At 39.1% G+C, this 26,232-nt stretch overlaps 2 protein-coding genes across 3 annotated transcripts in view; both read right to left on the bottom strand.

The window, feature by feature from the left end:
* Window positions 1-556: 556 nt before the first annotated feature.
* Window positions 557-3,773, bottom strand: LOC110950635 (CDGSH iron-sulfur domain-containing protein 3, mitochondrial-like). 2 transcript variants are annotated; one of them, XM_051946297.1, is made up of 3 exons: window positions 3,475-3,773; window positions 1,996-2,231; window positions 557-1,378 (listed from the first exon to the last, which is right to left on the bottom strand). In XM_051946297.1, the coding sequence occupies exons 1-3, from the start codon at window positions 3,530-3,532 to the stop codon at window positions 1,190-1,192; spliced, it is 483 nt and encodes a 160-aa protein (XP_051802257.1). In that variant the 5' UTR covers window positions 3,533-3,773; the 3' UTR covers window positions 557-1,189. The 2 variants fall into 2 exon arrangements, with proteins under 2 accessions (XP_051802257.1, XP_022049028.1); XM_022193336.2 differs by having other exon boundaries at window positions 1,996-2,112; window positions 3,475-3,765.
* Window positions 3,774-6,002: 2,229 nt separating this feature from the next.
* Window positions 6,003-26,232, bottom strand: part of LOC110950652 (protein AF-17) — a 38,408-nt gene continuing 18,178 nt past the window's right edge. Inside the window, exons 12-20 of the mRNA XM_022193365.2 lie at window positions 24,564-24,681; window positions 24,354-24,420; window positions 23,900-24,048; window positions 18,606-18,806; window positions 17,974-18,050; window positions 15,792-16,162; window positions 14,287-14,386; window positions 11,902-12,114; window positions 6,003-9,819 (exon numbers count right to left, since the gene is read on the bottom strand). Of these exons, the coding sequence (XP_022049057.1) occupies window positions 9,784-9,819; window positions 11,902-12,114; window positions 14,287-14,386; window positions 15,792-16,162; window positions 17,974-18,050; window positions 18,606-18,806; window positions 23,900-24,048; window positions 24,354-24,420; window positions 24,564-24,681 (1,332 nt within the window). The 3' untranslated portion in view covers window positions 6,003-9,783. The remainder of the gene's footprint in view (window positions 9,820-11,901; window positions 12,115-14,286; window positions 14,387-15,791; window positions 16,163-17,973; window positions 18,051-18,605; window positions 18,807-23,899; window positions 24,049-24,353; window positions 24,421-24,563; window positions 24,682-26,232) is intronic.

The following is a 26,232-nucleotide window of genomic DNA, read 5'->3' as shown; positions in this document are numbered from 1 at the left end:
ATCCAAAATCCTCAGAGACCTGAGGGGCTGGTTAAAAGGAATATTCCACCTAAAACCTCAACTAGGGCAGTATGTGTAGCAGAACCACGTGCGAGTGGCAGCTCCCTGTTAATATTTTAATCACAGACAACAAACTCTTAAACAGGTAATTGGAATGTGAGATGAACAGATCCAGCGATAAATAAATCTATCTACAGTATATATATATATATATATATATATATATATATAAATTTAAATTTGGGCAAATTATAAATCATTCAGGGCTACAGCTTCAGATGTACAGACCTAATGACAACAGAACTTTAAAATAAAAAAAAGAACAAAAAGCAAGATAAGCACTAATAAAAATAACCAAGCAAGCAAAAAGACAATGCAACAAATAAATCAGAATAAAACAGGACTTAAATATTTAAGTTGAATACTAATTGGACAAAAAAAGTAAATCTGATGCTAAAGAATTGTTTTATTTTTCTTTTTACCAGCAATTCAGATGATATCTCTATGGACGGGTGGAAGAGTTGTGGTTGAAATAATAACAAAAAATCATTCGATATTTAAATAAGATTCTTTTCATATTTTATTATCAGATGTAATACAGTACATGAGACAAAGTAAAACATTCAAAGGCACATTATAACCGACCTCAAACACCAACACATATATGGACATGCAGTATTTTTCTAGCTTAAAAATAATAAATCAGCCTTTAACACACATTACACTGAATTCCCTGAATAACACAGCGATGGACAGTAATTCTTTATTTGTGTATTTCTGCAGCTGCTGATAAAGAAATGTCAAATGTATAAAATCAAACAAACTGCTCAGAGGGGTAAATTTTTGGTTCAAGATCCGCCGTCTCCATCAAAGTGTGCTCTAAAAAGATATCAGAACTCTGCAGAAGCTCCTCCAACGTTCAGACTCAGGAGCTGAAATAGTTTGTAATATTCTTTATTAGAAGTAGTACTGACGTCAGGACGGACATGCTGTAATTTTTAGGAGTGTGTCCAAACTCAGACCAGTAAGAAGCTGCTGTAATTTAATCCATTATATATCTCATCTCACCAGCATTGACAAACAGCAGTAAATAATTTAGATTTTTACCCACACACATTGTTGAACAACATCATTCTGTTGCTATGAGGTTATTTTGCTCCACTTTGGCCTCACAGGGTTGATATCCCAGTTATTTAAAGATGCCTTTCACTGACTTCACGACGTCCTGAAAGATGACTTTGAGATGTGAGCCGTCGCAGTACGGAGCGTTTTTTGTTTGTTTGCAGGCGCACAGCATCACCGTCCGGTCTTTATCGGGAGTGAAGCGGACAGGAGGGATGCTGGGAGCGTTGGTCCTGTGAGCGCCATCACAGAAAGGCTGCAAAACACAACAAAAAGAAAAAAAAAAAAAAAGGTGAGAACACCGGCTGTGAAATAATGCTCTGATCAGTTAAAGATGATCTTTTTAACACCTAATGCCAGAATACTGTTCAGTTTGAAAAGACAAGTCCAGTTTACTACATCCTGCTGTATTTCATTTTAATATATCAGACTAACTTCTTTCAAAATAAGGAATCACGTGAGCATGAAACAGGACATGAACATTGTATATGAATGAATATGCAGGAGATGAAGTCAGACAGCAGATAACAACTCAAATTATTCACATAAAATATTTTGGAAATCTGCAGGGAGCTCACACCTTCTGCTGAGTTACACTGTTTGTTAAAATAAAAAAGTTATCTGACCTCTCTTTCAGGACGTAAAATGAACAGAGAGAACTGAGCTGTCATTAAGGTGATTGTTTTACACTGTGACTTTAAAACTCTGTCATGGATCTTGTGTTTCGTCAAACCGGCGGGAACGTAAGCAGCAGCAGTAAACGAGCCGAGACTCTACGCGACCGACAGCCTGCATCAGCTTTGACTACAGCCGACCTCCAGCCCAGTCCAGGCGTGTGTGAAACATGAGCTCCTCCACAGGTACCACACTCACCTGTTTCTTGCTGTGACCACAAGCACACCAGGCGTAGCGTTTCCCAGCAGACACCTTCACTCTGTAGGGCAGCCGGGCAGCGGGGACGGGCTGAGTGGACTGGAGACACGACTGGACCTGGAGACAGACACCAGGACTTAACCCAGAACACACGGAGCAGTGGTGGACAGAACGGGAGAATGGAGGAGTGTGATGCCTCTGCTCCTCCACACAGCTAAACAGTGACTGTAGATTTACTGTGAACAGATAAAACGACCTGTTAGCAAAGTTAGCGGCAGCACTATTTTGGCAGCGTCAAGACACCGAAAAGAAACGTGTGACTTAAACAAAAGAGACATCACCACTGCAAACAGTCTGAGAAAGTCCAACCTAATGGAGCTTGCTTTGTCTAACTTGTTTAATGTGATGTAAGGCTGCAGGTAAAGTGAATCCAGTGCATTGTGGGTAATTCAGTTAATCTTCAGACAAGCTGGAGATTTTATTTCTCAGGAACTCATTGATCGGTTGAAGAGTTGGGACAATTTCAGTTGACAAAAAATGTCTAAGGTTGACTGCAGCCATAGTTTAATCTTTGTGTGTAGGTGTTGTTTTAAAGACAATCACAGATTTTAAAATACGTCAACATTTTTAATGGCATGCACTTATTTTTATACATGACTGCAACTTCAAATCTTGAAAGTGAATTTTGGTTCTGTTGGAGCTTTTTGGAACTGGTTGAAATCACATTTATTTCATTAACTTGTATGCTGTTTCATGCTTAACCTTGGTGTTGCCCTGCGGGTCAAAACTGACCCGTTTTAAAGTTTGGAAATGTGGAAAATAAAAACATTTTCACAGTGAAACTTCTGATGTCCACATTTTCAACATTTTGGGAAATCTTTGAACATTTTTGGTGGAAAAAAAGAAACATTAAAAGTGTTCTTAAAGAAAATAGTAGAAATGTTACTGATATATATGTCATCACTTTAGATATTTTTAGGATTTTTTGGAAGATTTTCAATCAAAAATATTTACAAGAATTTTCTTGCCAAATTTGGGGGATTTTTTTAAAAAAATAAAACCTTTAAGGGAAACTTTTAAGGAATTATTGAAGTTTTTTTCCTGAAGATTTTGCAAATTTTCAGAAATTTGGGGAACTATTTTGCTGATTTTTTTTTTCTTCAGAAAAGGAAACAACATTTTTGGTGCTCATAAATGAGGACAACAGGAGGGTTAATCAAATACTAACAAACCCAGTGACTGTTGTCCTCTGCTAAACCTGCAGGTTTACTATCAGGGCTAAAGGTGAATGAATGAATGAAGGTGTGCCAGCTTTTTGTTTGCACAGAAAATAAGAGAAAGAAAGAGCTGCTCTGTTCTCAGCATGACTCAGCATTTAGAAATTAAGATTTACTGCGCATCAGCAAAGGCTGCACAAACACAAAAACAGCACAATGACAGAATATAAACACAAAGCTGCAGACAAACAGACGGACTCACTGCGGAAGTGGAGACTGGCAGCAGCAGCGGCGCAGGTCGTCTCAAAGTCTGTGCGCATTTTCTCTGCGCTGTGCCAATAATCCGGACCGCGGTTGCTGTATTCATTGTGGCGCAAAGTTTACTCGGACCAACTCTTCGTGTTTTCTTCGTCCTTCGGATGAAACACGCGCAGCAGCTGCTTTAAACTTCCAGGAGAAGTCCCAACATGGCTGAAGGAGCCGTTGATTGGTGGTCAGAGCGCACCGTGGAGAGGCTCTGCGCTCCTCCTTCTCCTCCTCCTCCTTCAGGCATCATGTTTAAAGGTGTAATCCAGCGATTACAGCAGCTAGGTAACATGTCGCAACTAATCTGCTGTCAAAAGATCCATATCTAGCCAATCAGATACCATAAACTCATGCGTAGTTTATTAGTAAATGTTTCATTTCTTCAATCGATCAGACGTTCGTTGGAGAAAAGTTTTCATACTAGAGAAATTTAATAACGTTTTCTGTAGAGCAAATGGAATGAAAAAGAAATAAAAATAACAAAAATCATCATATACTCCTGGGATCAGTCAACATCCAGAAAGGCAAAATAACATATTGATAAAAAGAAAAACAAAACAGACTGAAATCCATAAATAAAAATACCCAGAAATAAGGAGAATGATAGTAACGGAACTATTAATCATACTAATAACAAATGAAATACTAGTACAACCAACACTACCACTTCTAAAAATAATAGTTATTTTACTGTTAATAATAATACTACAACTAATAATAACAATGATGCTACAACTATTCATATTTCTAAATAAAATACTGCTACAGTTAACATTAACACTTATAATAATTATGCTACTACTAGTGTTATTAACAATAATAATGACACTGATACCAATATTTTCACTACTAATAAAAATATTACTAATAGTGACAATAATGATACTATTACTTTGTCAAAAAATACTACACCACAAATACTACTAACAATGAAAATACAATAACAGCAATGTTACTACTATTAGTTTAACTACTACTTATGATAATAATAGTAATGCTGCCACTATTACTACTACTACTACTACTAATAATATTAATGATAGTAATTCTACTACTTTTGAGTTTGGTTTTAAAAATCATCATAATTCATGTTGAACAGGCTCCATGATAAAACCGTAGATGCTGCATTCATGTCTTTGCTCGGTATGGTTACTTACAGACTGTTGAAATAAAAACCTTATACTCTCCAAATATGAGACCAACTTACCTCAGCAGCGCTTCTTTTGATTTTCTCTCATCGGTAAATGATCAGATGTGTTTCAAAGATGAGCCACTGTGATCCATGAACACTTCTGAAATGGAAAGCTGTTACCGTAGCGATCAGGAGGGAGATTAAAACGATCATTCATCCTTCTGACTGAATTAATCTGATGATGAACTAATCCTCAGGCAAGCTGGGACTCCTTCCCCAGTACATGGATAACTGAGTTTCACTTTTTGCTGCAAACTGAGCCTCGTTTTTTAACCTGTATGTTTATAGTTTAGAAAATTAGCTATAATGAATTTAATATAAACTGCCACAAGCTATAATTACAAAATCCAGATGCAAATTCTCATCCTTGATCCTCACTGTGAAACAGTTTACTTAAAATTATGAGATAATGTACAATACTTTAATAGGACAGGAAGTCAAACAGTTCAGAACTCGACAGAGAATTGTGAGATTTTTGTGTTTATATTGCAAAATTAAGTTCTAATTCTTCTATCTTCTTTTTCCAGAATGTAAATAAATATTTGATGCATTTAAGGCGAGGTTACTAGTAGACTACTAGTTATACATACATACCACCTTAAGCTTTTGTTTTAATTATCAGATAAGGGGATATGTCACCTTGTAAAGATGGATAATTTATCTTACTTTAGATTAGACATTTACTTAAATGTAAACCCCATGTTCAGGTTCCCAAAAACTGGTCTCCATGTCGGTAAAAATCTGCAGGTTTCTCTTCCAAACATCCACAATATTGTTCTGACACACACAGTGCCCTCCATAATTATTGGCACCCCTGGTTAAGATGTGTTGAAAGCCTTCAAATAAATTCAATTTTTATTGCAGTAGCAAACTGTCACATTGAAAACTGTAGAAAAATGTATTATGAGAAGATTAGGTGCTGTTTTGTTGGCAAAAGAAGGTTTTACAAAATATTAACATCAGTCGTGTTAATAATTGAGGCACACATGATTTGATGTAAAAGAATTATTTCTTAATGTGTGATTTTTTTTCCCCACTGAATAAATGCACTTGAATTAAAGGTTGGATTTTCCTATTTTTTTCATTGTGGCCCCTATATTATTTAGATAAAAACTGAATTTATTAGAAGCTAAAGAACACATTTTAACCAGGGGTGCCAATAATTAAGGAGGGCGCTGTGCTAGTTTCTGTATAAAATCCTTCAATTAGTAGCAAATAAATGAGTAAAAGGTTTTCTCCACCTCATGTTGTCAGTCAAGTCATTCAGCATCAACAAGAAAATGTAAAACAACTCAGTAAAATACATTTATTGACAAAAAAAAGTCGTCTTAATTCGTCCTTTTAATTTTACACACAAAAATATCAAAATACTTTACAGGGCTTTTAATCTGAATATCGTCAAATTTGTTTCGATCAATTCTCTCAAACTAATACACTGTACAACGACAACGTGCTTGTCCTTTTCAAAAGTCAGTGCTCATTTCATTTAGTTTCTTTTAGTCAGGGAACAATGCATTTAAAATTATGCATAGTTATCACTTGGTATTTAGCAAATACATTTGAGAAACGTCACTGCATTTCATGCAATTCATATCCCGATATCTAAATCGCTCTCCGTCAGTCCTCATTCTGAGCCAGGTGCTTAAATGTTGCAATACATAAAAGATACACAGTACGACATTCATAACATGGATTATCTTGGTTACCCAAACTTCAAAGCTTAAAAGAATGAATGTGTTTTTACACAAACATATTAAAGTATACAACTCGTATCCCAACAAAATTCAAAAAGGTACTAAAAAACGATTTACAAGTGGGCCCAAAGCGCCCCAGTGCAACATGAGAAAGAAACCGCTTCAGAAATCCTTCGCTCCTCGGTCCAACTCGTGGATGTGATCGAGTCTGGACCCGAGAGGTCCGTCAGTCACGCTCGGTGAACTGCAGACCTCCACTTGGAGTCGGCTCATGTCATTATCAACACATTCGACATTCCCCTTCTGTCGCTGCTACAGTATTTATAACCAGCTGGTGAGAGCTGCTCCAAGTTCCTTTCTGACGTCTACATGAGCTGCTAATAAAACAAACTACAGATCACATGTGTGGGAGAAGGTCGCGTTCAAGATTGCAAATACTAAAAGTGGGAAAATATATTGAAAAGGAAACTAAATGGCCCCGAACTCTGAGGGGAGAAAGATGAATTAGTGAGTAACGTTTGTTAGTATAACCGAGGCTTCATCCACACGATTAAGTTTTTATTTGAAAACCGTTGTAATTGTCTGAACACCAAAACCTGCTGGCTGCTTTGAAAGCAATTTATCTTTAAAAAAATTGCACAATTAAATAATTTATCAGATTTCCAACGGTCCTGGAACTACTCATCGGTGATGCTCTGTTCCACTAGCCTAGCCGTGCTAGACAACGGCAACGAATTTAATCCTCTGCCAGGGTGGGTCGAGTTACCCTCCATAAGGCTCCAGGCTGGATTCTCCTAAAACTGGCCGGACCAATCACCATGAAGTGTAGAGTCAGAAGGCGGGCGTAACTAAGTGACGACAGAGGCGCGACGATTCTGACAGAAACAACCGGCGCACAATAAACAGTTATCTTTCGACTCGGCTTTGGCCACAGCCCTTAAAGATTTGAAGCTAAAATTCAACTTGAAAGATAAACAAAGGACGGCACTGAAGTGTTTCATTGAGAAGAAAGACGTATTTGGACTTATGCTGACGGGATATGGCAAATCCTTAATATACCAGTTGGCTCTGCTGGTTGGGAAGCTAATGGGACTTAGCCACAATCCGCCGGCGCTCTAGGAACTACGTCAGCCTATTCGTTGTGCTGATTGGTTGTATACCTACCCAATTGCTGCAGAGTGATTTGAAAGACAACCTTTTAGCCTGCCTCCCTCCCTGTCGAGCGGTCCTAGACCCTTGTGTCTTAACAGCTGGGTCTAGCGTGGCTAGGCTACTGTTCCACCAGAAAACTTCATGAATCTCAGCTTTAAATAGTGACATTTTATCAGCTGTACTTTACTCCACATGCCTCATTACATTTTTTAAATAAACAGTTTGCGCTGAGCAGATGCTGTAAAAAACTGAAACTTTTGCACTCCTTGATGCAATCATGAAGACATGAATGACTCAGCTGTGACCAACAGTCACATGACAAAAATGGAGAGTTGTTGGTTGAACTGCAGGCTGTGTGACAAGTATGGAAACAAACTGATTTATGGTCTTATTATTATTATTGTAGTATTTATTCTTATTATTAATATGGTATATCACGGGCAATTTAGAGTAACCAATTCACTTCAGCATATTTTTGGACTGTGGGAGGAAGCCGGAGTGCCCGGAGAAAACCCGGGCATGGTGGATGCTCAGTTTAAATGCAGCAATTTATTTGATTTATGCATTTGATCAGGGACCATGCAATTAGCATAGACAACATCTGATGTCCTGCATATAGAGTGTAGCAGTAAACTCATTTTCAACTCCCATCACTGGTTGGACTTTTCAGTAAAAGTAGACAGAGGACCAACAACACCGATAAGGAAACAGGTGCTACGTATTTCAAAATAAAATCCTACTGGTGTGGATGTAGCCTGAGGGAGTGGAAGGAGAAGCTCCATGTTTGCAATTCACCGTCTTCCTTTGCACTGCGTCTCAAACACTGTTGCTGCAGCGCTTTAATGCCGGCTCACACCTCTCCTATGTGCAGGCTTCACTTAAAATTCCCTACAAGTCCTTGTTTCTCTGAAGCACAAACAACTAAAGAACATCCGAACACAAAAAAGTACAATAGAAAAATGCTTTGACACTTTAGTTACCACTATATTCACACATTTCAACTGCTTGAAATCATCAGTCTGCTATCAAAAGTATAAACGGGCTTCAGGAAGAGTGCTTTCGTTTAACTCCACGTACCCGAGATAAAAAACACTATCAAAGAAAGACGACGAGCGAGAAGAAGCCTTTGGGCTCAGGGTTTCTCTGTAAATCTAGCATCATTAAGGCATTATCTATCCAGTATTGCTAAAAGAACAACGAGACATGAAAAGAATATCTATGTATGAAAGAAACATAAAAAACTGACACTTAGGACAGAGTGCAAAATACTCATAGAAATCAAAACCTGTTAGTCCATAGGGGCCTCTAGAAAGTACCGAGCGTCCTTTAGAAGGTACTGTGACGATGGCTAATTTGCTCTGTTAGCTGCTAACATGCAAAGTGCACAGTTGTTTAGGAAAAAAAAATTCTTACTTATAGTTTCCAAATGTTTGGTTTCGTCTGCTTAATCTCGATAGCAACTGGAAGGATATAAAAGTCTGTAGAAACTCTGGTGATAAAACCTGCTGCTCTGATGATGCCTGTCTCGTTTAGGACGATTTTTTTTTTTAAATAGAAGCTGATACCTTGAAGTGAGACTGTCGGTGTGGGCGTTTCGTATCCAGTGAAGGCTGTCGTGGTAACAAAATGTCGACAAATAGTTGGCAGAAAGTCTGAGGTAAGAACTAGCTTAATGTTGAAATGCCACTAACCACACGTTAAAAAATGACAGCGTATTTACCCTTTTACATAGTAGGTGCCTGGAGAGGCTCAGAAGGATGAAATGCGGGGTTGAACACAAAGGGAAGACAAAATATCAAGGAAGACAGTTGAGGTTGCAAGAAGTGGCAGAAGTGTGGAAACTCTGGTTCGAGCCGAGGAGGGAAACGTCATGAAGCGCTCGAGAGTTCGACCTTCAAACCAAACGGCCGTCGCAGCTCCTGGAGGGAGCGGCTCCGGCTCCGCAGCCCCGCTGGTCTAGCTAACAAATTAGTGCAATTTAAGAAGAGACCACTTGAATTCATGCTCTCTGAAAGCTGCCTATGCAAAAAAATCCTATGAGAAGAACCTCTGATATCGAGGGAATTTTCAAAAACACGAGAAGCTTCACCTTGAGTCCATCCTGTTGTACATTCATAGAAGAGGCTGGAAGATGAAGGTGACAGAGAAGGAAAAAGTCGTGAGTTGACCTCAGTTCTTCAAGGCGGAGATTCAGTTTTTTTTTTCATCTCAGCTGCTCCAGGATTCATCACCCGTTCTTGTCTCCACCCTTTTCACCTGCAGCCTGAAAACAGAAGCAAAGGACGGGTTGAATTTCCAAAACTAAAATAAAATGGGTGCACATCGAGCCGTGGACCGCCACACAAGAGCCGGGTGATGGAGTCAGAGGGTTTATCGGGATAAAAGATCATTTCTAATTTAAACTTACACATCTACACACATGAATAAGAAGTCATCATCTGGTTTCTTCTGCTTGACTGTCTCTGATTTGCTTGAAACTTATTCATCATAAGCTTGGCATATCTAACATGGCATCTGTGACATTTTACATTAAAATATCAAATACGTTTAGGCATGAAACATTTTTTAATACTGCCTGTCTTTCAGCAAGTTTTCTTGCACACTAAAATTTGAGGATGTTTGAACAGCATTTTCTCAGGAACTACTGAAGATAAAAAAAACATTTTCACGGTTATTTATCATCATGTCATTGGTTCAGAATCTGCAATACAGCACAAGAAATCAAATAATCTCTGATAGTGAGTGAAGCACATTAACAAAAAAATGATAATGCAGAAGATATCTCGTGATATTTTCTGAACCATATGTAGCTGTATGTCACAATAATATACGACTAAACATACAGAATATGTTTGTTTATTGTTTGTGTTCAGGTGTTGTCTCTGATCTTTGTTGGCTGATCTGAGGTCCAGATTAAAACCCAGAGATCAGAGCTTCACATCAGGACATCAGCAATCCACTTTCATTCCTTGGCTTTTAACCCCAAAGGCCACCAGCAGGTTTGAAAGGCAGGTTATCTTTTTTTAAAATGTTAAAATTACCCCCTTCATCAAAGCGAAACTTCCAACAGTCATTGAAGGACTCATGGGTGAAGCGTTGTTCAGTCACAAGACTTTACCAAATCTACGCTTTACAGGGTGACCCAAAAGTTCGGAAACAAAGTTTAACTGCAGTGTCTAATTGAGTTGGGGGTGCATGAATTCACTCTTATTTTACCCATTTTTGTTATAGCATAATAAAATAACTTAAAAGCATAGTATTTGCCGAGTGCAATAACTCGGAAGAAAATGAATAGAAGCATAAGGTCCAGGTACGCTGGAGCAGAACTTCAAAATGCAGGCCATCAGTGTCAGATTTCAAAACTCTTGATGGTAAAGTATCTGACGGTTTTAATTTATTTAAGCATCCAAAAGTACTATGAGGCAACATTTACTGGCCACTTTGAGGAACCTTCATAAGCATGAATGAAGATAGATACCAGTGTAACCAGCTGGTGGAAACGTTCACAACTTTGTATAAGAAACAAACATGAACATGTCGAAATATGTTTGTTTTACACTAATCTGTTACTCTTCTGAATACATCTGTGGTACTGATTTATTGAAATAACATTATATTATTTGGGTTATAGACTTTTCATTTGTTTCCAAACTTTTGGGTCACCCTGTAAATCACATTTCATCACTTCATTCTAACTGTAAAAACATAATTTTCAGATTTTCAACTTCCTGACACTCCTTGAATTTATCATGTGTGTCCTTTGGTTAGCGTAAAACTGTGATTTTTCATCTAGTTCCCTTTATTCTACATGTCATATTTAAAAATATGCTAAAAACAAAATTCTGCAACTCTCTGCTGAACCATGAAGGCACGAAGCTGTGACAACAACTGGGAAACTTTTCAGCTCAACTGCAGGCTCAGAGAGGAGACAAATACAGAAGTAAAATATCTGCAGTATGTAGAACTACTATTCATTCCAGTTGTGGTGACACCTGTGAGCATTTGATATGTTTAACATATTGATTCCATTTTTTAAAATCATTTTTGTAAAACAAATAAAAGCCGTTGCTTTTTCTTGTTTTTTTTTTTTATAACTTAGGGGATTCTAACCGTGTCATCCTGCACATAGAACATTTCTCAGTTCTCTCTCCTTCATGGTTGCTCTGTTTCCTCAGAGATACACGACTTTATACTGCAGTGAAAAATGAACTCGCAGTGAAGAAAAATGTGCATAAAGGGCCCAAAAACAGTCAGAGGGTGAAAACAGACAGATTTTTCCTGATGTTTTACCGTTTTATTCTTAGGTGTCCTGTTGTTTCTGAACATGCTAATAAAACAAACTGACCCCGGGCTTGTGAAGTGCGTTGTCCTGCAGACCGAACAGGCTTCCTCCTTGGCCTCCCTGCAGCGGTGAAGCCGTGGCCGAGGACAGCAGGCTGGGCGACTGGGCGATCATGGGTGAGTTTGGGGTGGAGGTGAGCGCTCCGGTCAGGGTGAGGCGCTGCAGCTCCCTCTGTCTCTGCTGCTGCAGCATCTGGCAAACCACCACCTGCTGCTCCTGCACAGCACACAGGGTTTCACAAACTTTACCATGTCATTTTACTACATAGATTACATTAGATTTCTATTATTTTATTATATTTTATTGTCTAATTTATTTGCATTTTTTAAAATTTGATTTGTTAATTTTATTCTCTTTTATTCGTTATTTACCTATTTATTTTATTTATTCATTACTAATACTATTATAATTATTTTAGACTTGTGTTTATGGTTTTGCCCTCTATTTTCTTTTATTCAAATTGTTCTTTTCCCTTACTTGGATATGTCACTTTTGCTTCACATACTATTTTATCTGTTGTCGAATTAATTCATTTTGAAAATCTTTTATGATTTTTGACTCTATTTTCTGCACTTCTGTTGTTCAAAACATCTTCCTGAGAGTCCTTCTTTTCTTTATCTTTATTAACTCTGTTTTTAAAGCTGCTATATAAATATGGTTAGTGTTATATTTAAAGGTATGCAACTCATTTGGGCTGAAATGTTTCAATTAGTGCCTTCAGGCTTTCAGAACATTTCACTTCATCATCAGTTTCAAAGTTAATGCTATATATTAGATTAGATGTAAGCTTATTCTATCTGAGAGTTACACTGAAAACACATCTGGATTCCCCACAGCTGTTTAACAAAAACCTTTCTGCAACTCAGGAAGCAGCTACACAGCTTCACTTCAGGCACTGCTCAAAAGTGAACATTTTTACTTCCTTTGTGTCTCCACTGAAGCACATCACACTGCAAACCTTCACAGTCACATGTAAAACAAGCTGGTTTCTATGTTTACTTGGTGTCACTGTGTCTGCTTTCAGCTCAAACAGCAGTTTGCAAGTCAAATGAAGGCGCCTGCTGCTGGAGAAGACTCTCTGTGACTCATTTGTATCTGACAGGCTTCAGGTGTGATTAGTTGTAAACTGACAATACATTTAGGATCCCAGCACTGTATTTTTTATTCTAAATGCTATGTTTTCAGCTCTATATTATTGTTTTTCTGTGAACATGTTCGTTTGTATTACACAGAGGTAAAATCTAAACCTGGTCCAGCTTTGTTTTTACCCTCAATTATAGCTAGGAGCTTAGTTTAAGGGCGCAAAATGAAGATTTCTCTACATTTATTCTGTCAGTTCAGACTGATTCCAGGAAATACGCTGCTGCACTGTCTCAGACTTTGTTCAGAGTTCACTTATTTGACATTTGGGAGCCAAAACTAAATTCTGTAAATTGTGGTGGCTGAATTTTAAGAATTTTATTTGATTTCAGACCTTTCTCTCCTATAAATTTTAAGGATTCAATATCTCAAGAAATGCAACTCACCAAGCCATGACTTTTTTTAACGACACAGACTGAATATTTTCCAGTAGATCCTAAGGACTGAATGGCACCAGAAAAAGTCACATTTTTAATTTGTGGGCCTTTAAAAATGGAAAAAAGTGGTAAATGTTCAAACAAATTTGCTACTGAGGTCCCAGAACGTTCCTGTAAGTGTATACAAATGAATGAATCTATATTTCCTACCAAAAATGAAGTCTTTGGCTGACATCATCTACTTTAGAGGCCTCTATTATCAGTAGAATTTGATGTTAAGAAAGTATGGGGAGGAAAGGGTACAGTTTTTTGCTATTTTGACAAAATGGTAATGTTGACTCGTGAGCAGGACGACAAAAGCTGGAGTGGAGAGGGGTCCAAAATATCAGAACTACATGTACAAAGTTACAAGCTGCTTCTATGTCGTCTTCATGTTTAAATTTAACAGCGCAAGCTTTTTTGGCTTCACTGAATGTTCCCATACATGCACACATCACAATAAATCTCACGTTTTGAACACCTCAAATGGGTTCCCAAGTAAGAAGTTATTTCAGGGTGAAAATGCAAAAAATGTCTTGGTCTGAAAATGCATGAAAAGAAGTGAATGAAGAACAGCAACAACATGAGGGCGACGCCTTCTGACATGACAGGATTTTGATGAGAATTTTCTGTCTACAACTGCATTGAACAGGTGAAGTGCTTTATTTTCTTGAATATTACGGATGTAAAACGGTGAAAAACCAGACAGTAATACTGCAGAAGGAGTATTTCAACTCATCAGCTAATTAAAAGACCGGAATCTTACAGATCCTACGAGAAAACACCTGAACGCAAAAGTGAGAACAAGGAGTGATACAGAGAGTGTAATTACAGGTGTGAAGTTCTGGGAGGTGAGGAACTGCTGAAGCTGCTGCTGCTGTTGCTGCTGCTCCAGAAGAAGCTGCTTCTGCTGCTCAGACAGGAGAGAAGACCTGAAAGAAACGTCGACACACGGCCACATTACGGAGAAGTCAATGCAGAAACACGGAGTCTAAAAACAGACCCAGAGACTGTGGTTAACAAAAGTAAATACCTGTAACCCTCGAAACCCCCAAAACCACCAGCAGATTCAATAATCATGTTATATTTAAAAAAAAAAATGGACAAATTATACCATCTGTCGGAATAAGAAAATGCAAAAAACAAGTAGAATCGTCTGATTTTCAACTTTCCAAGAACTTGAACGAAATGTGACTTTCTGTTTTGTTGGAACAAACAACAAATTCTAAGCTAAAACCAACAGGATACAAAAATCATGGGGGTTTGCTACCTAGAAAATGTACAAAATGTATGAAAAGAAGTATGAAAACATCCATGGTATGTAGAGGCAAGTAGAAAATGTTGTACACATTGATTCCACTGATGTTTTACCCTTTGACCCAAAAAACTCACCAGCAGATTGGAAAGGCAGCTCCTAAAAATGGGCAAAATTACTCCAGAAATGTCCTAAAAAAAGGAATTGTGGGATTTTTAACTTTCGAAAGTCCATGAATTAATCATGCATGTCCACTCTAAGCTCAGTGACATTTCCATGAATTTGGTGATTTTTTTGGGGGGGAAACATAAACCCTTTACTCTGACCAGATCCTCTAAAAAACTAAATTCTGTGTTCTTCAGTGCAACCGTGAACTCATTAGTGACTCGGCTGTGGCCAACAGTCCTGTGACAAAAATTCAGGGATTTTTCAGCTGAACTGCAGGCAGTGTTTACACAGAGAGGAGGAGAGACAACAACTTACTGGAATGCTAAACTGAACGCAGCATGGGCCATACAGGGTGTACAGCACGTGTCAAATTCAAGACCCGCGGGCCATATCCGGCCCGTAATACAATTATATCCGGCCCGCGACATCATTTTACATTGATTTATTATTATTGTTATTAATGGCCTGATGATATGAAGCGCTGATAACACACAAACTACAGATCCCATAATGCAGCGCATCAGCTGCCTTGGCCAATGATAGGTTACCTGGGAACATTTCCGCGTCATTTAAGTCAAGCGTCTGTTATTGTCTGCAACCCTATTGTAACGTCAAAGCTAGCCCTTAACAATGCCGAAAAGAAAAGCTGATTCTGAAAACAGAGCCTTTCAAAGCGATGGGAGGCTGAGTTTATGTATGTTCACATTGACAGTGTCATATTGCACAAAGGACATTTCTGAGTTCTCTCTCCTTTCGCATGGTTGTTCTATTTCCACAGAGGTGTACACTGCAGTTAAAAATAAGCCCACAGTGAGTAAAAATATGACAGGTGCAAAAAAACCCCCCAACAAACTCTCAGACTTGTTGTGATTCAGAGGGTTGAACAGAGTAACTGATCTACAGAAGATACGTACGGGCTGACGCTCTTGGGCAGCTGGAAGCCCTGAGCCAGGGCCTGGGGGTTGAGCGGTGGCGGCTGAGGCCTCAGAGCAGGAAGTGACGTTTGAGGAGGATTCTGCACCGGAGACTGGATGACGCCGTTCAGACCGCCCAGCACGCCATTCATGGTCAGCTGAGGACTTCCTGCGAGGGACGCCATGAGGCCGCCCACCACGGGCAGCGAGGAGCCGCCGGCCTGACTGATGCTCCCCAGACCGTCACTCAGACCTCGACTCAGGCCGTTGAGCAGCGGCTGGCCGAAGGAGGCGGGACTCTGCTGAGGAGGAGGAGTGCTCTGGAAGGACAGCGAGGAGCTGCTGCGGGACGGACTGCCAGAGTGGAGCTCCTGAAGCAAACACAGCAGGAGGGATTGTTAGCTACTTAGCTGGTTTTCATCTGCATTTATCTCTGAGTTTTTTATTGCACAGCAAGAACAGTCTGTGTTCACCGCTGGGATCACTGTGCTGATGACAAAACCTACACATTTCTTGGTGTAAAGAAGCTTATAAAGCAACAACATACTCATTCCATCTCAAATCATTTTTCAACATTTTTGACAATTTCTGCTTGACCATCTTTGATTTTCCTGAAGATACTTTTCAAGATTGTTTGTTTTCTAAAATGTCCCGTCAAGCTACTTTTAGCTTGTTTTTTGTGGATTAAAATTTCATGTTTCTGCTCAACCATCTCTGATTTGCTTGAAACTTGTTTGTAAGTTCAGATATTTATAATGGTATCTGTGAAATTTTAGCTTCGTTTATCAAATACTTTACCAGATTTTTTAAAAAATTGCCTCTCGACCCACTTTCAGCATGGTTTTTCAAAATAAAATTTGAGGCATCTGCTCGACGATGTCTTCGATTTACTGAAACTTTTCCCCCCACAAACTATAAATATTTAAAAGGGTCTGTGATATTTTAGATCAACTAATCAATTACATATAAATTATATATAAATATATTTTATTAAAGATTGTCTATTGACCCACTTCAGCAGGTACTTTTTCACATTTTGAAATTCAGGCTGTTTAAGCAACATCTAAGGAACTATTAAAGACAGAAGCTTGAAATTTTCACTGTTATTTCTCATTTTGTCATTGACTCTGAATCTACAATATTGGAGGAGTAGCTCAAATAATCACTGATTAGAGATGACTTGAAACATGAAAAAGTAACTGAAGCTGTCTGCACAAGTCTCATCTTTGAGCTCACATTAGCAAAAACATTGATCACTGTCTCATGATATTTTTCTTAACTATATTCTGAGAATCATTTTAAAACTCCAGGACTTGGCTCTGCTTGGAATAGAATATCAATCAGTGTTTTTGTATAGCATATAATCTAGATATTTAAAAAGATAAATGGTGAAACTTAAGATTGATATATCAAATACTTTCTGAGATACTTCTTAAAAAATGTCCATTGATCCACTTTCAGCACATTTTTCACACACTGAAATTTGAACTGTTTGAACAACAACATCTCAGGAACTACCATCGATAAAAGCCTGAAATTTTCACTGTTTTTCTCATTATGTCATTGATTCAGAACCGGTAATACTGGACACATTGATCAAATAACCACTGACTGTGGGTGACTTGAAATATAGAAAAGTCTTAAAGCTGTCTTCAGATATATTATACGCACATACACACTGGACAAAAACGACAAAAGGGTTATTTCTGTGGATTTAAAACAGCAGGTATGGCAAGTTGTACCACAAAACAAACAAACAACTTATGACTTCTGGAGTTTTAAAATGGTTCTCTAAATCCAACTAAGAAAAACATCAATAAGGAAGTGATAACTTTGTTGTTAATGTGAGCACAAAGATGGGACATTTCTAGGTGGATTTGATCTACTTGTCCGATAATACAGATCATGAATGAATTACATGATGAGAAATGACTTTATATCTTTAATAAGTCCTGAGATATTGTCATTCAAATTTCAAGATGCAAACAAATGTGCTGGAAGTGGGTCAACATGCAACAGAAAATACTTTATATATCATTAATATTTTAAAATATTCAGCATCTATGATAAAAACATTTATCTTGCAAAAGATGGTCGTGCAGAAGGCCCAAGAACATTTCAGATGGAATACTGCAGGCGTGTGTGGTGTGTTCAAGGTAAGACAGGATCTCCGGTTTCTCACCTCAGACGAGGTAACAAAGGAGGTGTCATTTAGGAAGCAGCTTTTGGACAGGGGGCTCTTATTGGTGCTCAGGGGGTCTAAAGAAACCAAAGGCAAAGTCACAGGTGAGAACTACCAAGTCTACGGCTGCACCCACACGGATACAATTTCATCTTAAAATGTACAACTTCTGCTACGATTATACCTAATTTAGAGACTTGTCCGGTGTTTTAGGACCCTAAAACTGAGCTTTTTAGAGACACTGCTGACAATGTTTAGTTTGAAACTCCAAAGTTGTGTTTTAATTGGGCAAAATAACACCATTTATCAGAGCTAAGTTAGCTATTTTTGTTGTTGTTTGAAGGACAAATAAGGATGCTAACGGCAGCAGAAGTTATACATTTTAAAACAAAAACATGTTAGTGCGGCATAAGCCTGACATTTAAACTGACTACTGTCACAACTGTCAGTACATACAGCATTTAACATTGATATATCATCTCATCTGTGGTCTAATGAGCTGATTATGAGATATCACAGTTTAGCACGGAGAAGAAGGAGGGACACGGATGTAAAGGAGCAGTTCTCTACGTGGGAACAGTGAGTCCTACAGTTTGGATGTGAAAAAGGACGGAGGAGGTGGAGAGTCTCACCTTGGCTGGACGACAGGAAGTTCATCTGGGCGGACATGTGCATGGAGCCCTGGGCGGAGTGAGCGTGAGGAGGGAAAGGCACGGCCAGCTCCGTGTTGAGCAGCTGCAGACGCTCCTTCTTGGCCGACAGACTGAGGATCTGGTCCTGCAGACGCTGGTTCTCCTGCTGCAGAGAGTGAAGAGACTGGAGCATCTCCACGACTGCACGAGCAGAAAGACAAGAAGAAGGGATGCTTCAGGGCTTATACAGATTAGACGGGTAATCGAAATGCTAAAATGTCCTCCAAAACAGCAAGATTATTTAACATAAGTGCGTTTTATTTACACAAACTATATGTCATTATATAAAGCCACACAACGTAAAATGGAAACAAAGATTTATATAATAAAGAGCTACATTTAGAGCTGAAGTGGAAACTCCAACATGAAAGGAAATAAACAAAGAGGGGTATTATTTAAGTTAATAGTGCAACTCCAACAGAAATTCAAGTGTCTATAAAACCTCTTAACAAGGTGAAAAAGTTCAGCCTGTACAATAAAGTCCAACAGGAGACGGTGGATATTTTACAAACACAGAGCTGCTAAAGCCATTCTTACTCTGGTAACTGTGCAATAGTTCTCTGGCTTTAGTTGCAGCTTCGAAGTCAATGTAAATATCACTGAATTGGGTTGTTTTAAACTTGTGTTAACCAGGATTTTAGCGGTGCAGAGCAGCGACATGTTATCGTACAGAGTCACATTTCAGTCACTACTTCATTCTCATTCTGTTGTTTGAACAGAAACTGATGAACCTGTAAATAAGAACAGTTTAACTGGGAGTTCATTAAAATACAGTTTATTCGAGCACAGGGAGCAGGAGAGAAGTTAAAGGATGTTCCTAGCCAGCATTTCTTTTTGTTGTTCTGCTCAAGCTTTATTTTAGTTTACATATTTTTCTTTTCTATGTTTTAGGCGCTGCATTTCTTATCTTATGTCATTTCATTTTTTTCTGAACAATATCCGGCATAAAAATTTCCTTTGGGATTAATGAAGTTTTATCTTATCTAATCTTTTGGGGCTTTTCGACTGTTAAAACTCGGCTCCAACAGAGAACCAGTTTGGGATTTGATCGCAAACAAAGTTTCAGAAATTGTTGACCAAAAATATGCTGGTTGTTTTTCCCTGGTGAGAACCAGATGTCTGTCGGACTGGAACAGGAATCACAACGGAAACGACATCCAACGAGGAAATTGGAGAGGAAATGTGTTTGACTGGTCATCTGAAGAAACTCAACTTTTACTGTGAATGCTGTCATCTGCTGAATTTCAGCAGAAGTTCAAAGGCTCTGCTTGAAAAGGCAAATTGCTGCAGCTGAAATGTGTCGTTTGGCTTCAGGGCGTCTGGATCTGAACTGGTGCTAAAACAGAAACCAAATGTTGGTCTCTCTCCTTGGACCTTTATGCGGTTACAGGCCTCATCAACCAGTTTGGTGTTTATGTTTCGCTGTTTCTTAACACTAATCTTTAATTTCTTTGCTCTCCTGCCGCCTAAACCGGTCGAAGCAGACGGCTGACCTCTCTGAGTCTGGTTCTGTTGGAAGTTTAATGTTGTTAAAAGGAGTTTTTCCTCCCAGCACTCGCTCAGCGTTGCTCACACTGAACCTCACGCTGCTGGAAGTTGCTGATTTTATATGATTAGTGTGATTTAGTGTACAGAGTAGAGGAGCTCCACTGAAACCTCATGAAATATCCATAAGATGTGGCAGACTTAAAGAATGGTACCTACAAGAAGAGAAATATAAAGAGCAGAAAAGAGGGAGAAAGCAGATTTGTGTGACTGAATGGTAAGGTCACTGAGTTTCTCCTTTAATTCAAACACTGGAGGGCTTTTTACTGTAAAAAAAATCTATAATTCCATGTATATATCTACTTTATTGTATGTATCAGGATAAATAAGTTACAGTAAACAACCACTAACACAAGAGGGGACAGATCTGATGAAAGCAGACCCAGTAACCTGCACAGAGTTTTCTTTGAGTCCATCTGAAAAGGTCCTGCACCCCCACACAGGTGTTTTCAATTATTCCGGCAGTTCGGGCCCCTGCTCGAGTTATGCTGGAAAATATAAGAGGTCACAAAACTAAGGCTGCGTCCTGAACCACTCCACATGTGCTGCCTTCCGCACTCAACTTGAAGCTACTTTATTCTTTAATACTTTTTTTCCCAAACATCCCACAATGCAAAGCTTTGAATTTGATTGATAAGCTGCTAGTTTACTGTTCACTAGAAATGATTGTGTGCATATCATGTGGAGGATAGTACTAAAACACTGCATCTGGTCACTAATGTGCTTCAATACAGCAGGGTTTCACAGACCTACAGAAAAACCTACATATTCAGTTTTATTAACTGTCCTAAAGTATTTTTCTTGGAAAGAAACATTTGGAACCCGTTTTAATGCACAAAGTACAATCAAGAAGTGCCTGCTCTTGTAATGCTTGAACTGTTCTCTAGAAGCCCCTTTCTAATCACCTGCAGTGCACATTTGCAATTTCACCATGGACTTTATATTTGTGCACAGAGCAAGCATCAAATTCTGCCTCAAACGAACCCAAACCTTCACACCGAGGATCACTTCTGGTGATGAGGTCTACATCTGTGACTGCAGAGGCAGTTGAAGGTTTTGTGTAGTAATGCTGCTCAGAGCAGTACTAATATTTTCTGTAGAGGTACTGTGGGATGAGGCCCTTGCAAGTCGGATGTTTTATCATCGAAGCACAATCGCTTACATAAAGTACGTTTGTCTGCTGACCCCAAACCACCAAATCCAGCCGCTCTGCTCTGAAAAGTGAAACTGATATTCTGAATGAGATGATACTCAGATGGATTTCAGACTGAATTTATGAACACAGCCACAGTTCAACCAACAGCTTCAGACTTTTAATCATCAGCCTGCGTTTTATAATTTACTAAACTCTCTCTTTGGGCTGCTAGAAAACTAAACAAATCTGGTTAGTGATGAACTCCGAGCTCAGCAGTCAGTTATTTCTCCGTCTATACACGATAAATACTTACTCAAAGTTTCGGCAGATCAGATTGATTGTGAATTTAATCAGACTACTGACCATTCGTTTACCTGTGCGTTGCTGCACAGAGATGCTGTCTGATGGAGCTACAGACTCCGACAGAAAAAAAACAGTTTTTGATTTAGAAAATGAAGGTGCATCATAGACAGATAAACATCAGACACGTGTCTTTATGATGAGATAAAGTGTGCAACCTAATTTTCTTCTTACGTTTTGAAGTACCGTTAGTAGAACCGTTAACATCTGAGCTTATCGATCCTCCGGTATTTAAACATTTTGCTGTGGGGCTTGTTAAAACCTGGGGCTCCGTACCCATCCCTGTCAAGAAATGCCAATGAAAAGCAAAAATTTAATGTATTTTCTGTTGAACTAATGTCTTGTGACCTGCTCCCACTGCTCCTGCCAGGTTTGAAGCACTCTCTGGAAGTCCAGTTCAGAGCACTTGCAGGTAGAAAAGCTTATACTTGCTGTCAGTCAGCTTCAAGCGCCGTTTTCAAAATTTCAACAACAACAAACACTTGAGCAACACTTCTACGGAAACTCAGACATAGCTGGCCACGCTTTTCTGTTTAGTAACTCGCGGTGTGAACATCCCAAATGAAGTTCTGACACTAAGCGGGAATATTTCACTCGATCAGGTTTCCTATCAAGTGTTACTGTGCAGCAGCACCAGTCTGCCAGTCAGGATTTCAATCCCATCTTCTAAATGCTTTCTAACCGATTTTCTATGGAGCTGAGGATGCGACGTGCCCAGCATCGCAGCCACACACAACAAACACACTCCTCTTTCTGAAAGGTGCAGAGTGAAACAGAGCACGGATAAGATGGAGAACGTGAAGGTATTTACTTGGACAGAGGATAGAATGGAGAGACGTAGAAAAATATAGACGGCAGTTCAGCGCTATGACGGCAGAGAAAGAAAAAGAAAGAAAGACTGATTTTAGGAGAAGCAACTATGGGAATAAAAAAAAATAAGTATGAGACAAAGCTGAAAACACTGACAGCACTGGATGTGTTTAAGGAGAGATTAGAAAACAACTGTCAACTAATGATGTCCCCAGAGAAAAAGAAACTAAAACAGCACAAGCAACAAAGCTGCCTGAGCTGTTTTCAGTGTTGTCACAGCGTGCTATCTGTCACTGTGCTATTTTCTGTCCTGAGGTACATTCATCAGCTCTAAATAGCACAGAGAGAACAGCAGCATGGAGGTAAACTGAATCCTGTGTACTGCAGCAGTTTTCTACCCTTTGGGCCTAAAATAAAGGAACTTGTAACTTCTTATCAAAGTGGGAACTGTTTAACGAAAGAGATTTCATTTTTCGTTATAGGGGAATGATTTTGACCGGCCCGATGGTATTTTATAAGAAAAAAAAATTAAGAAAAAATAGTGGGTGGTACCTATTTTTAGGACTTTATTGACCTTGTGGACTGGTCAACTGGTTGGTCCATATGCCCCTATATGACCAAATTCTCATTAGTCTGACGATCTCTGGTGCTATTTCCACATGAAGAAAAATTCTAATTCACCAACCTTCCAGGATTTATCCATGATTTTTGGTAGTGAGACAAACAGACCAGCATGTTTTCACAACTTTGAATCTGAGTTTGACATCGTTTCAATATAAATCAGATAAAAATGATTAATCCTCTGAACCCCAGGTAGTTTCTGGGCATTTCCTGTTCTTGTCACATTTTTGCTCACTGGAGGCTCATTTTTTACTGTAACATGAAATCCATGAAGAAGGAGAGAGAACTCAGAGATGTCTTTTTTACAGTATGACAGTTATGTCATGAATCATAAAAGAAAGAAGAAGAAAATACTTTGCGTGTTCCTTTCCAAAAATGAAAAAAACATCAACATGTACATTTTACCAAGTGCTGACATTAAAGTACTTGAATGAAGTGACGATGATGAGATGTTATGATTGTAAGCTTAGATTTGGTTAATCTTCCCAACAGAACTGCTGATTGTTTGTGCTTTTACCATTCCTTGCTCTGATAAACAAAGTAACTTTGGTGATCTTTTTTAAGAATAACATGCCTGTTGGTTGTATTAATAATTCATTTAGGCAAATGAGGTGAGCTGCTAGTGACTTCAGTGCATTTACAGAAAATGTGCATTAATAGATATCGACCAAGACTTTGTTTGCTTCACTACAAATTCTGTCCTGTGGCTCTCTGTTTTATAGTTGGCCCTTTGGAAAGCTCTGTTGTGTTGTATGTGACTCACTGTTGACTCCCATCTCTCCGTTGCCGTGTTTCTCCAGCAACAGCTCGATGTGGGAGCTGGCCGGGGGGACGTTCTCCGGCCGGGCTCGGACTCCGGCGCCGAGTCCGTCTCTCTGATCGAACAGAAGGGGAAGACAGCTCATCGGAGACCTGAGCGTGGAGGAGGACAAAACCACCATGAAGTCAGCCGGCAGCAAGACGTGACAGATGGGAAAAAACCAGCAGCACACTTCAGCTGTGGTTAGTCACTCTGGTTACCAGTTTGCTGGAAATGAAACTGACTTGACCACAGCCACGATAGTTTATCCAAGTCATTGTTGGTATGATGGGTGAAAGATGAACCATCATAACTGAAACTTACTTAGTCAGCTTCATCAGCAGGAGCGTGTGACAATCACATTAAGGAATTGACGTAAAAAAACAACACCAACAGAGATAAACGAGTGAAGACTTACTGCGAGGAAAGACTCTCTCTTGGCGAGTTCCCCTGACACGGGAAGCGACAGTCATCGAGGTCGGACTCTGAGAGCAGAGACAAACAATCAGCGTAAAGCATCATGTTTGTTGTGAAATATCAGGAAATCTGACGTCAGTTTCTGAGAATATTTGTGTCAGAAGAAGAGTTTCCTGTGGAAATTTTAAAGCATTCATCTCTGCTGCTTCACCTGGCAGTGAGGTCTGGGCTTGGCTCAGTAGTGGCGGCAGTGTTGGGGCTGTGGACAGACAGCTGGCGAAAGGCTGAGAGGAGGTCAGACTGTAGGAGGCGCTGGAGCCTGGATGGACCTACGAGACAGTGAGCATCAACATCTGGCGACCCAAGAAAACATCTGGACAATGTGGGGACAAAACTGGTACAATGATCCTGCTCTTTGTGCAACGAAAACACTGGTTTACTTCTGATACAAGCCACATATACAGGAAGCAACAGGAGCATAAAGCAGGGTTCAGATTTCTCCAGAGATTTTGGGCGTTATCAGCACATTCAGCTTTCAAAATCATGTAAAGATTTAGCATTGGCTGCAACATCAGTCGATAAGCATCCATCAGAATTTGTCAAACCCAAGACTGTGCCTGTAACAGCTTGTTTTTCCTAATAAAACTCATAATCATCATGTGTGAACACATGGTAAGATCAGACTGGTTTTTTTGGTAGCAAAGCTCTACATCGGCAGCCTTCCAGGATTAATATGCTATTTTTGGCAGCAGAAAGAACAAACTACCTGTGAACATTTGTGTGTTTTCTCATCTCTGAACTCTCCCAACCTACAGGAAGCTGTTGGATCTAAATGATTCTGAACGTTTTGAACTCCAGACTAACCGACTCCACGTCAAAGAAGTTGTCGGTGTGACTACATGTTGTTCCAAAAAGTCGAGTGTAAACTTTACAAGCAGCAGTTTGTGTGTCACAGCTCAGCAATCAACGCGTCAGATCATCTAAAAACAGCAGCAAACCTGTCTGTTTTTATTCCTCAATGGTTCTTGTGCTGCATCATCGCTTGATACCTTTTTAGAAATGATATGAATCTGTAGAGATGCTCGGCTCCCAGTTTGTTCTGATCATTTCAGTAGAAAATGACCAGGTAACAATAATTTAATATGCTGCAAATACTGGATTTTTATGTTAATTTAGAATTCATTTGGACTAATAATGGTGACAGATAAAGTATAACTGTAAACATTTAGTTCATCTACTGATAACATGCGGTTGTTTCTCCCTGAAACCAACTGATTGGTTGAAGATGCGGTTCTTTGGTTCAATGTTTGGATATTATTGATTAATCTGTCATTTTTTTGCTTTTGTGAGGAAAGAAGATCAGAAAATTGTCAGAAATTTACCAGTAGACTTTCTTCGCAGCAGACTGTCTGACTTGTCATGACAAGGAAAGGACTGGTGGAAATAATGACTAATCAGTAAGTCCTGAACCAGGAAAAAGCAAAACCTCCTCTGAGTGGAATGCAGCCATCATTAATACACCAATGATGTGACCAGCAGGGAAAGCAGGTCTGCAGTGATTTGCCAGAGACCAAGGGCAATAAACGGTTTAAAACCCCAATACTATAAATTAAGTCAACCAATCAATCCAGAAAATGCTTGGCCTTTCTGCTTGCATTGTGATTTCAACACTTCCAGCTCTGTCATCATGTTTATTATCAGGAATTCAACAGTAAGCTTTAACCTTCTGAACCCCCAACACTGTCTGCTTTATAGTTTTTGCTTCTGTCATATTTTTACTCATTGTGGGCTAATTTTGTATTGCAATATAAAGTCCTGCACCTCTGTGGAAATACAACAACTATGAAGATGGAGAGAAAAATTAGAAATGTCTTCTGGTA

This window comes from Acanthochromis polyacanthus, chromosome 3, assembly GCF_021347895.1.
Source record: "Acanthochromis polyacanthus isolate Apoly-LR-REF ecotype Palm Island chromosome 3, KAUST_Apoly_ChrSc, whole genome shotgun sequence".
NCBI lineage: Eukaryota > Metazoa > Chordata > Actinopteri > Pomacentridae > Acanthochromis > Acanthochromis polyacanthus.
The sequence above is the reverse complement of the archived record's forward strand: the minus strand, read 5'-3'. Positions and strand labels throughout refer to the sequence as shown.

Excerpts from the sequence above, each read along its gene's own strand:
- LOC110950635 (XM_051946297.1), bottom strand. The coding sequence starts at position 3,532 with ATGCGCACAGACTTTGAGACGACCTGCGCCGCTGCTGCTGCCAGTCTC. Across the intron at positions 2,232-3,474 it reads TGCCAGTCTCCACTTCCGCA|TAAATCTACAGTCACTGTTT; the intron begins GTGAGTCCGTCT and ends ATCTGTTCACAG. Across the intron at positions 1,379-1,995 it reads GTGGTCACAGCAAGAAACAG|CCTTTCTGTGATGGCGCTCA; the intron begins GTGAGTGTGGTA and ends TGTGTTTTGCAG.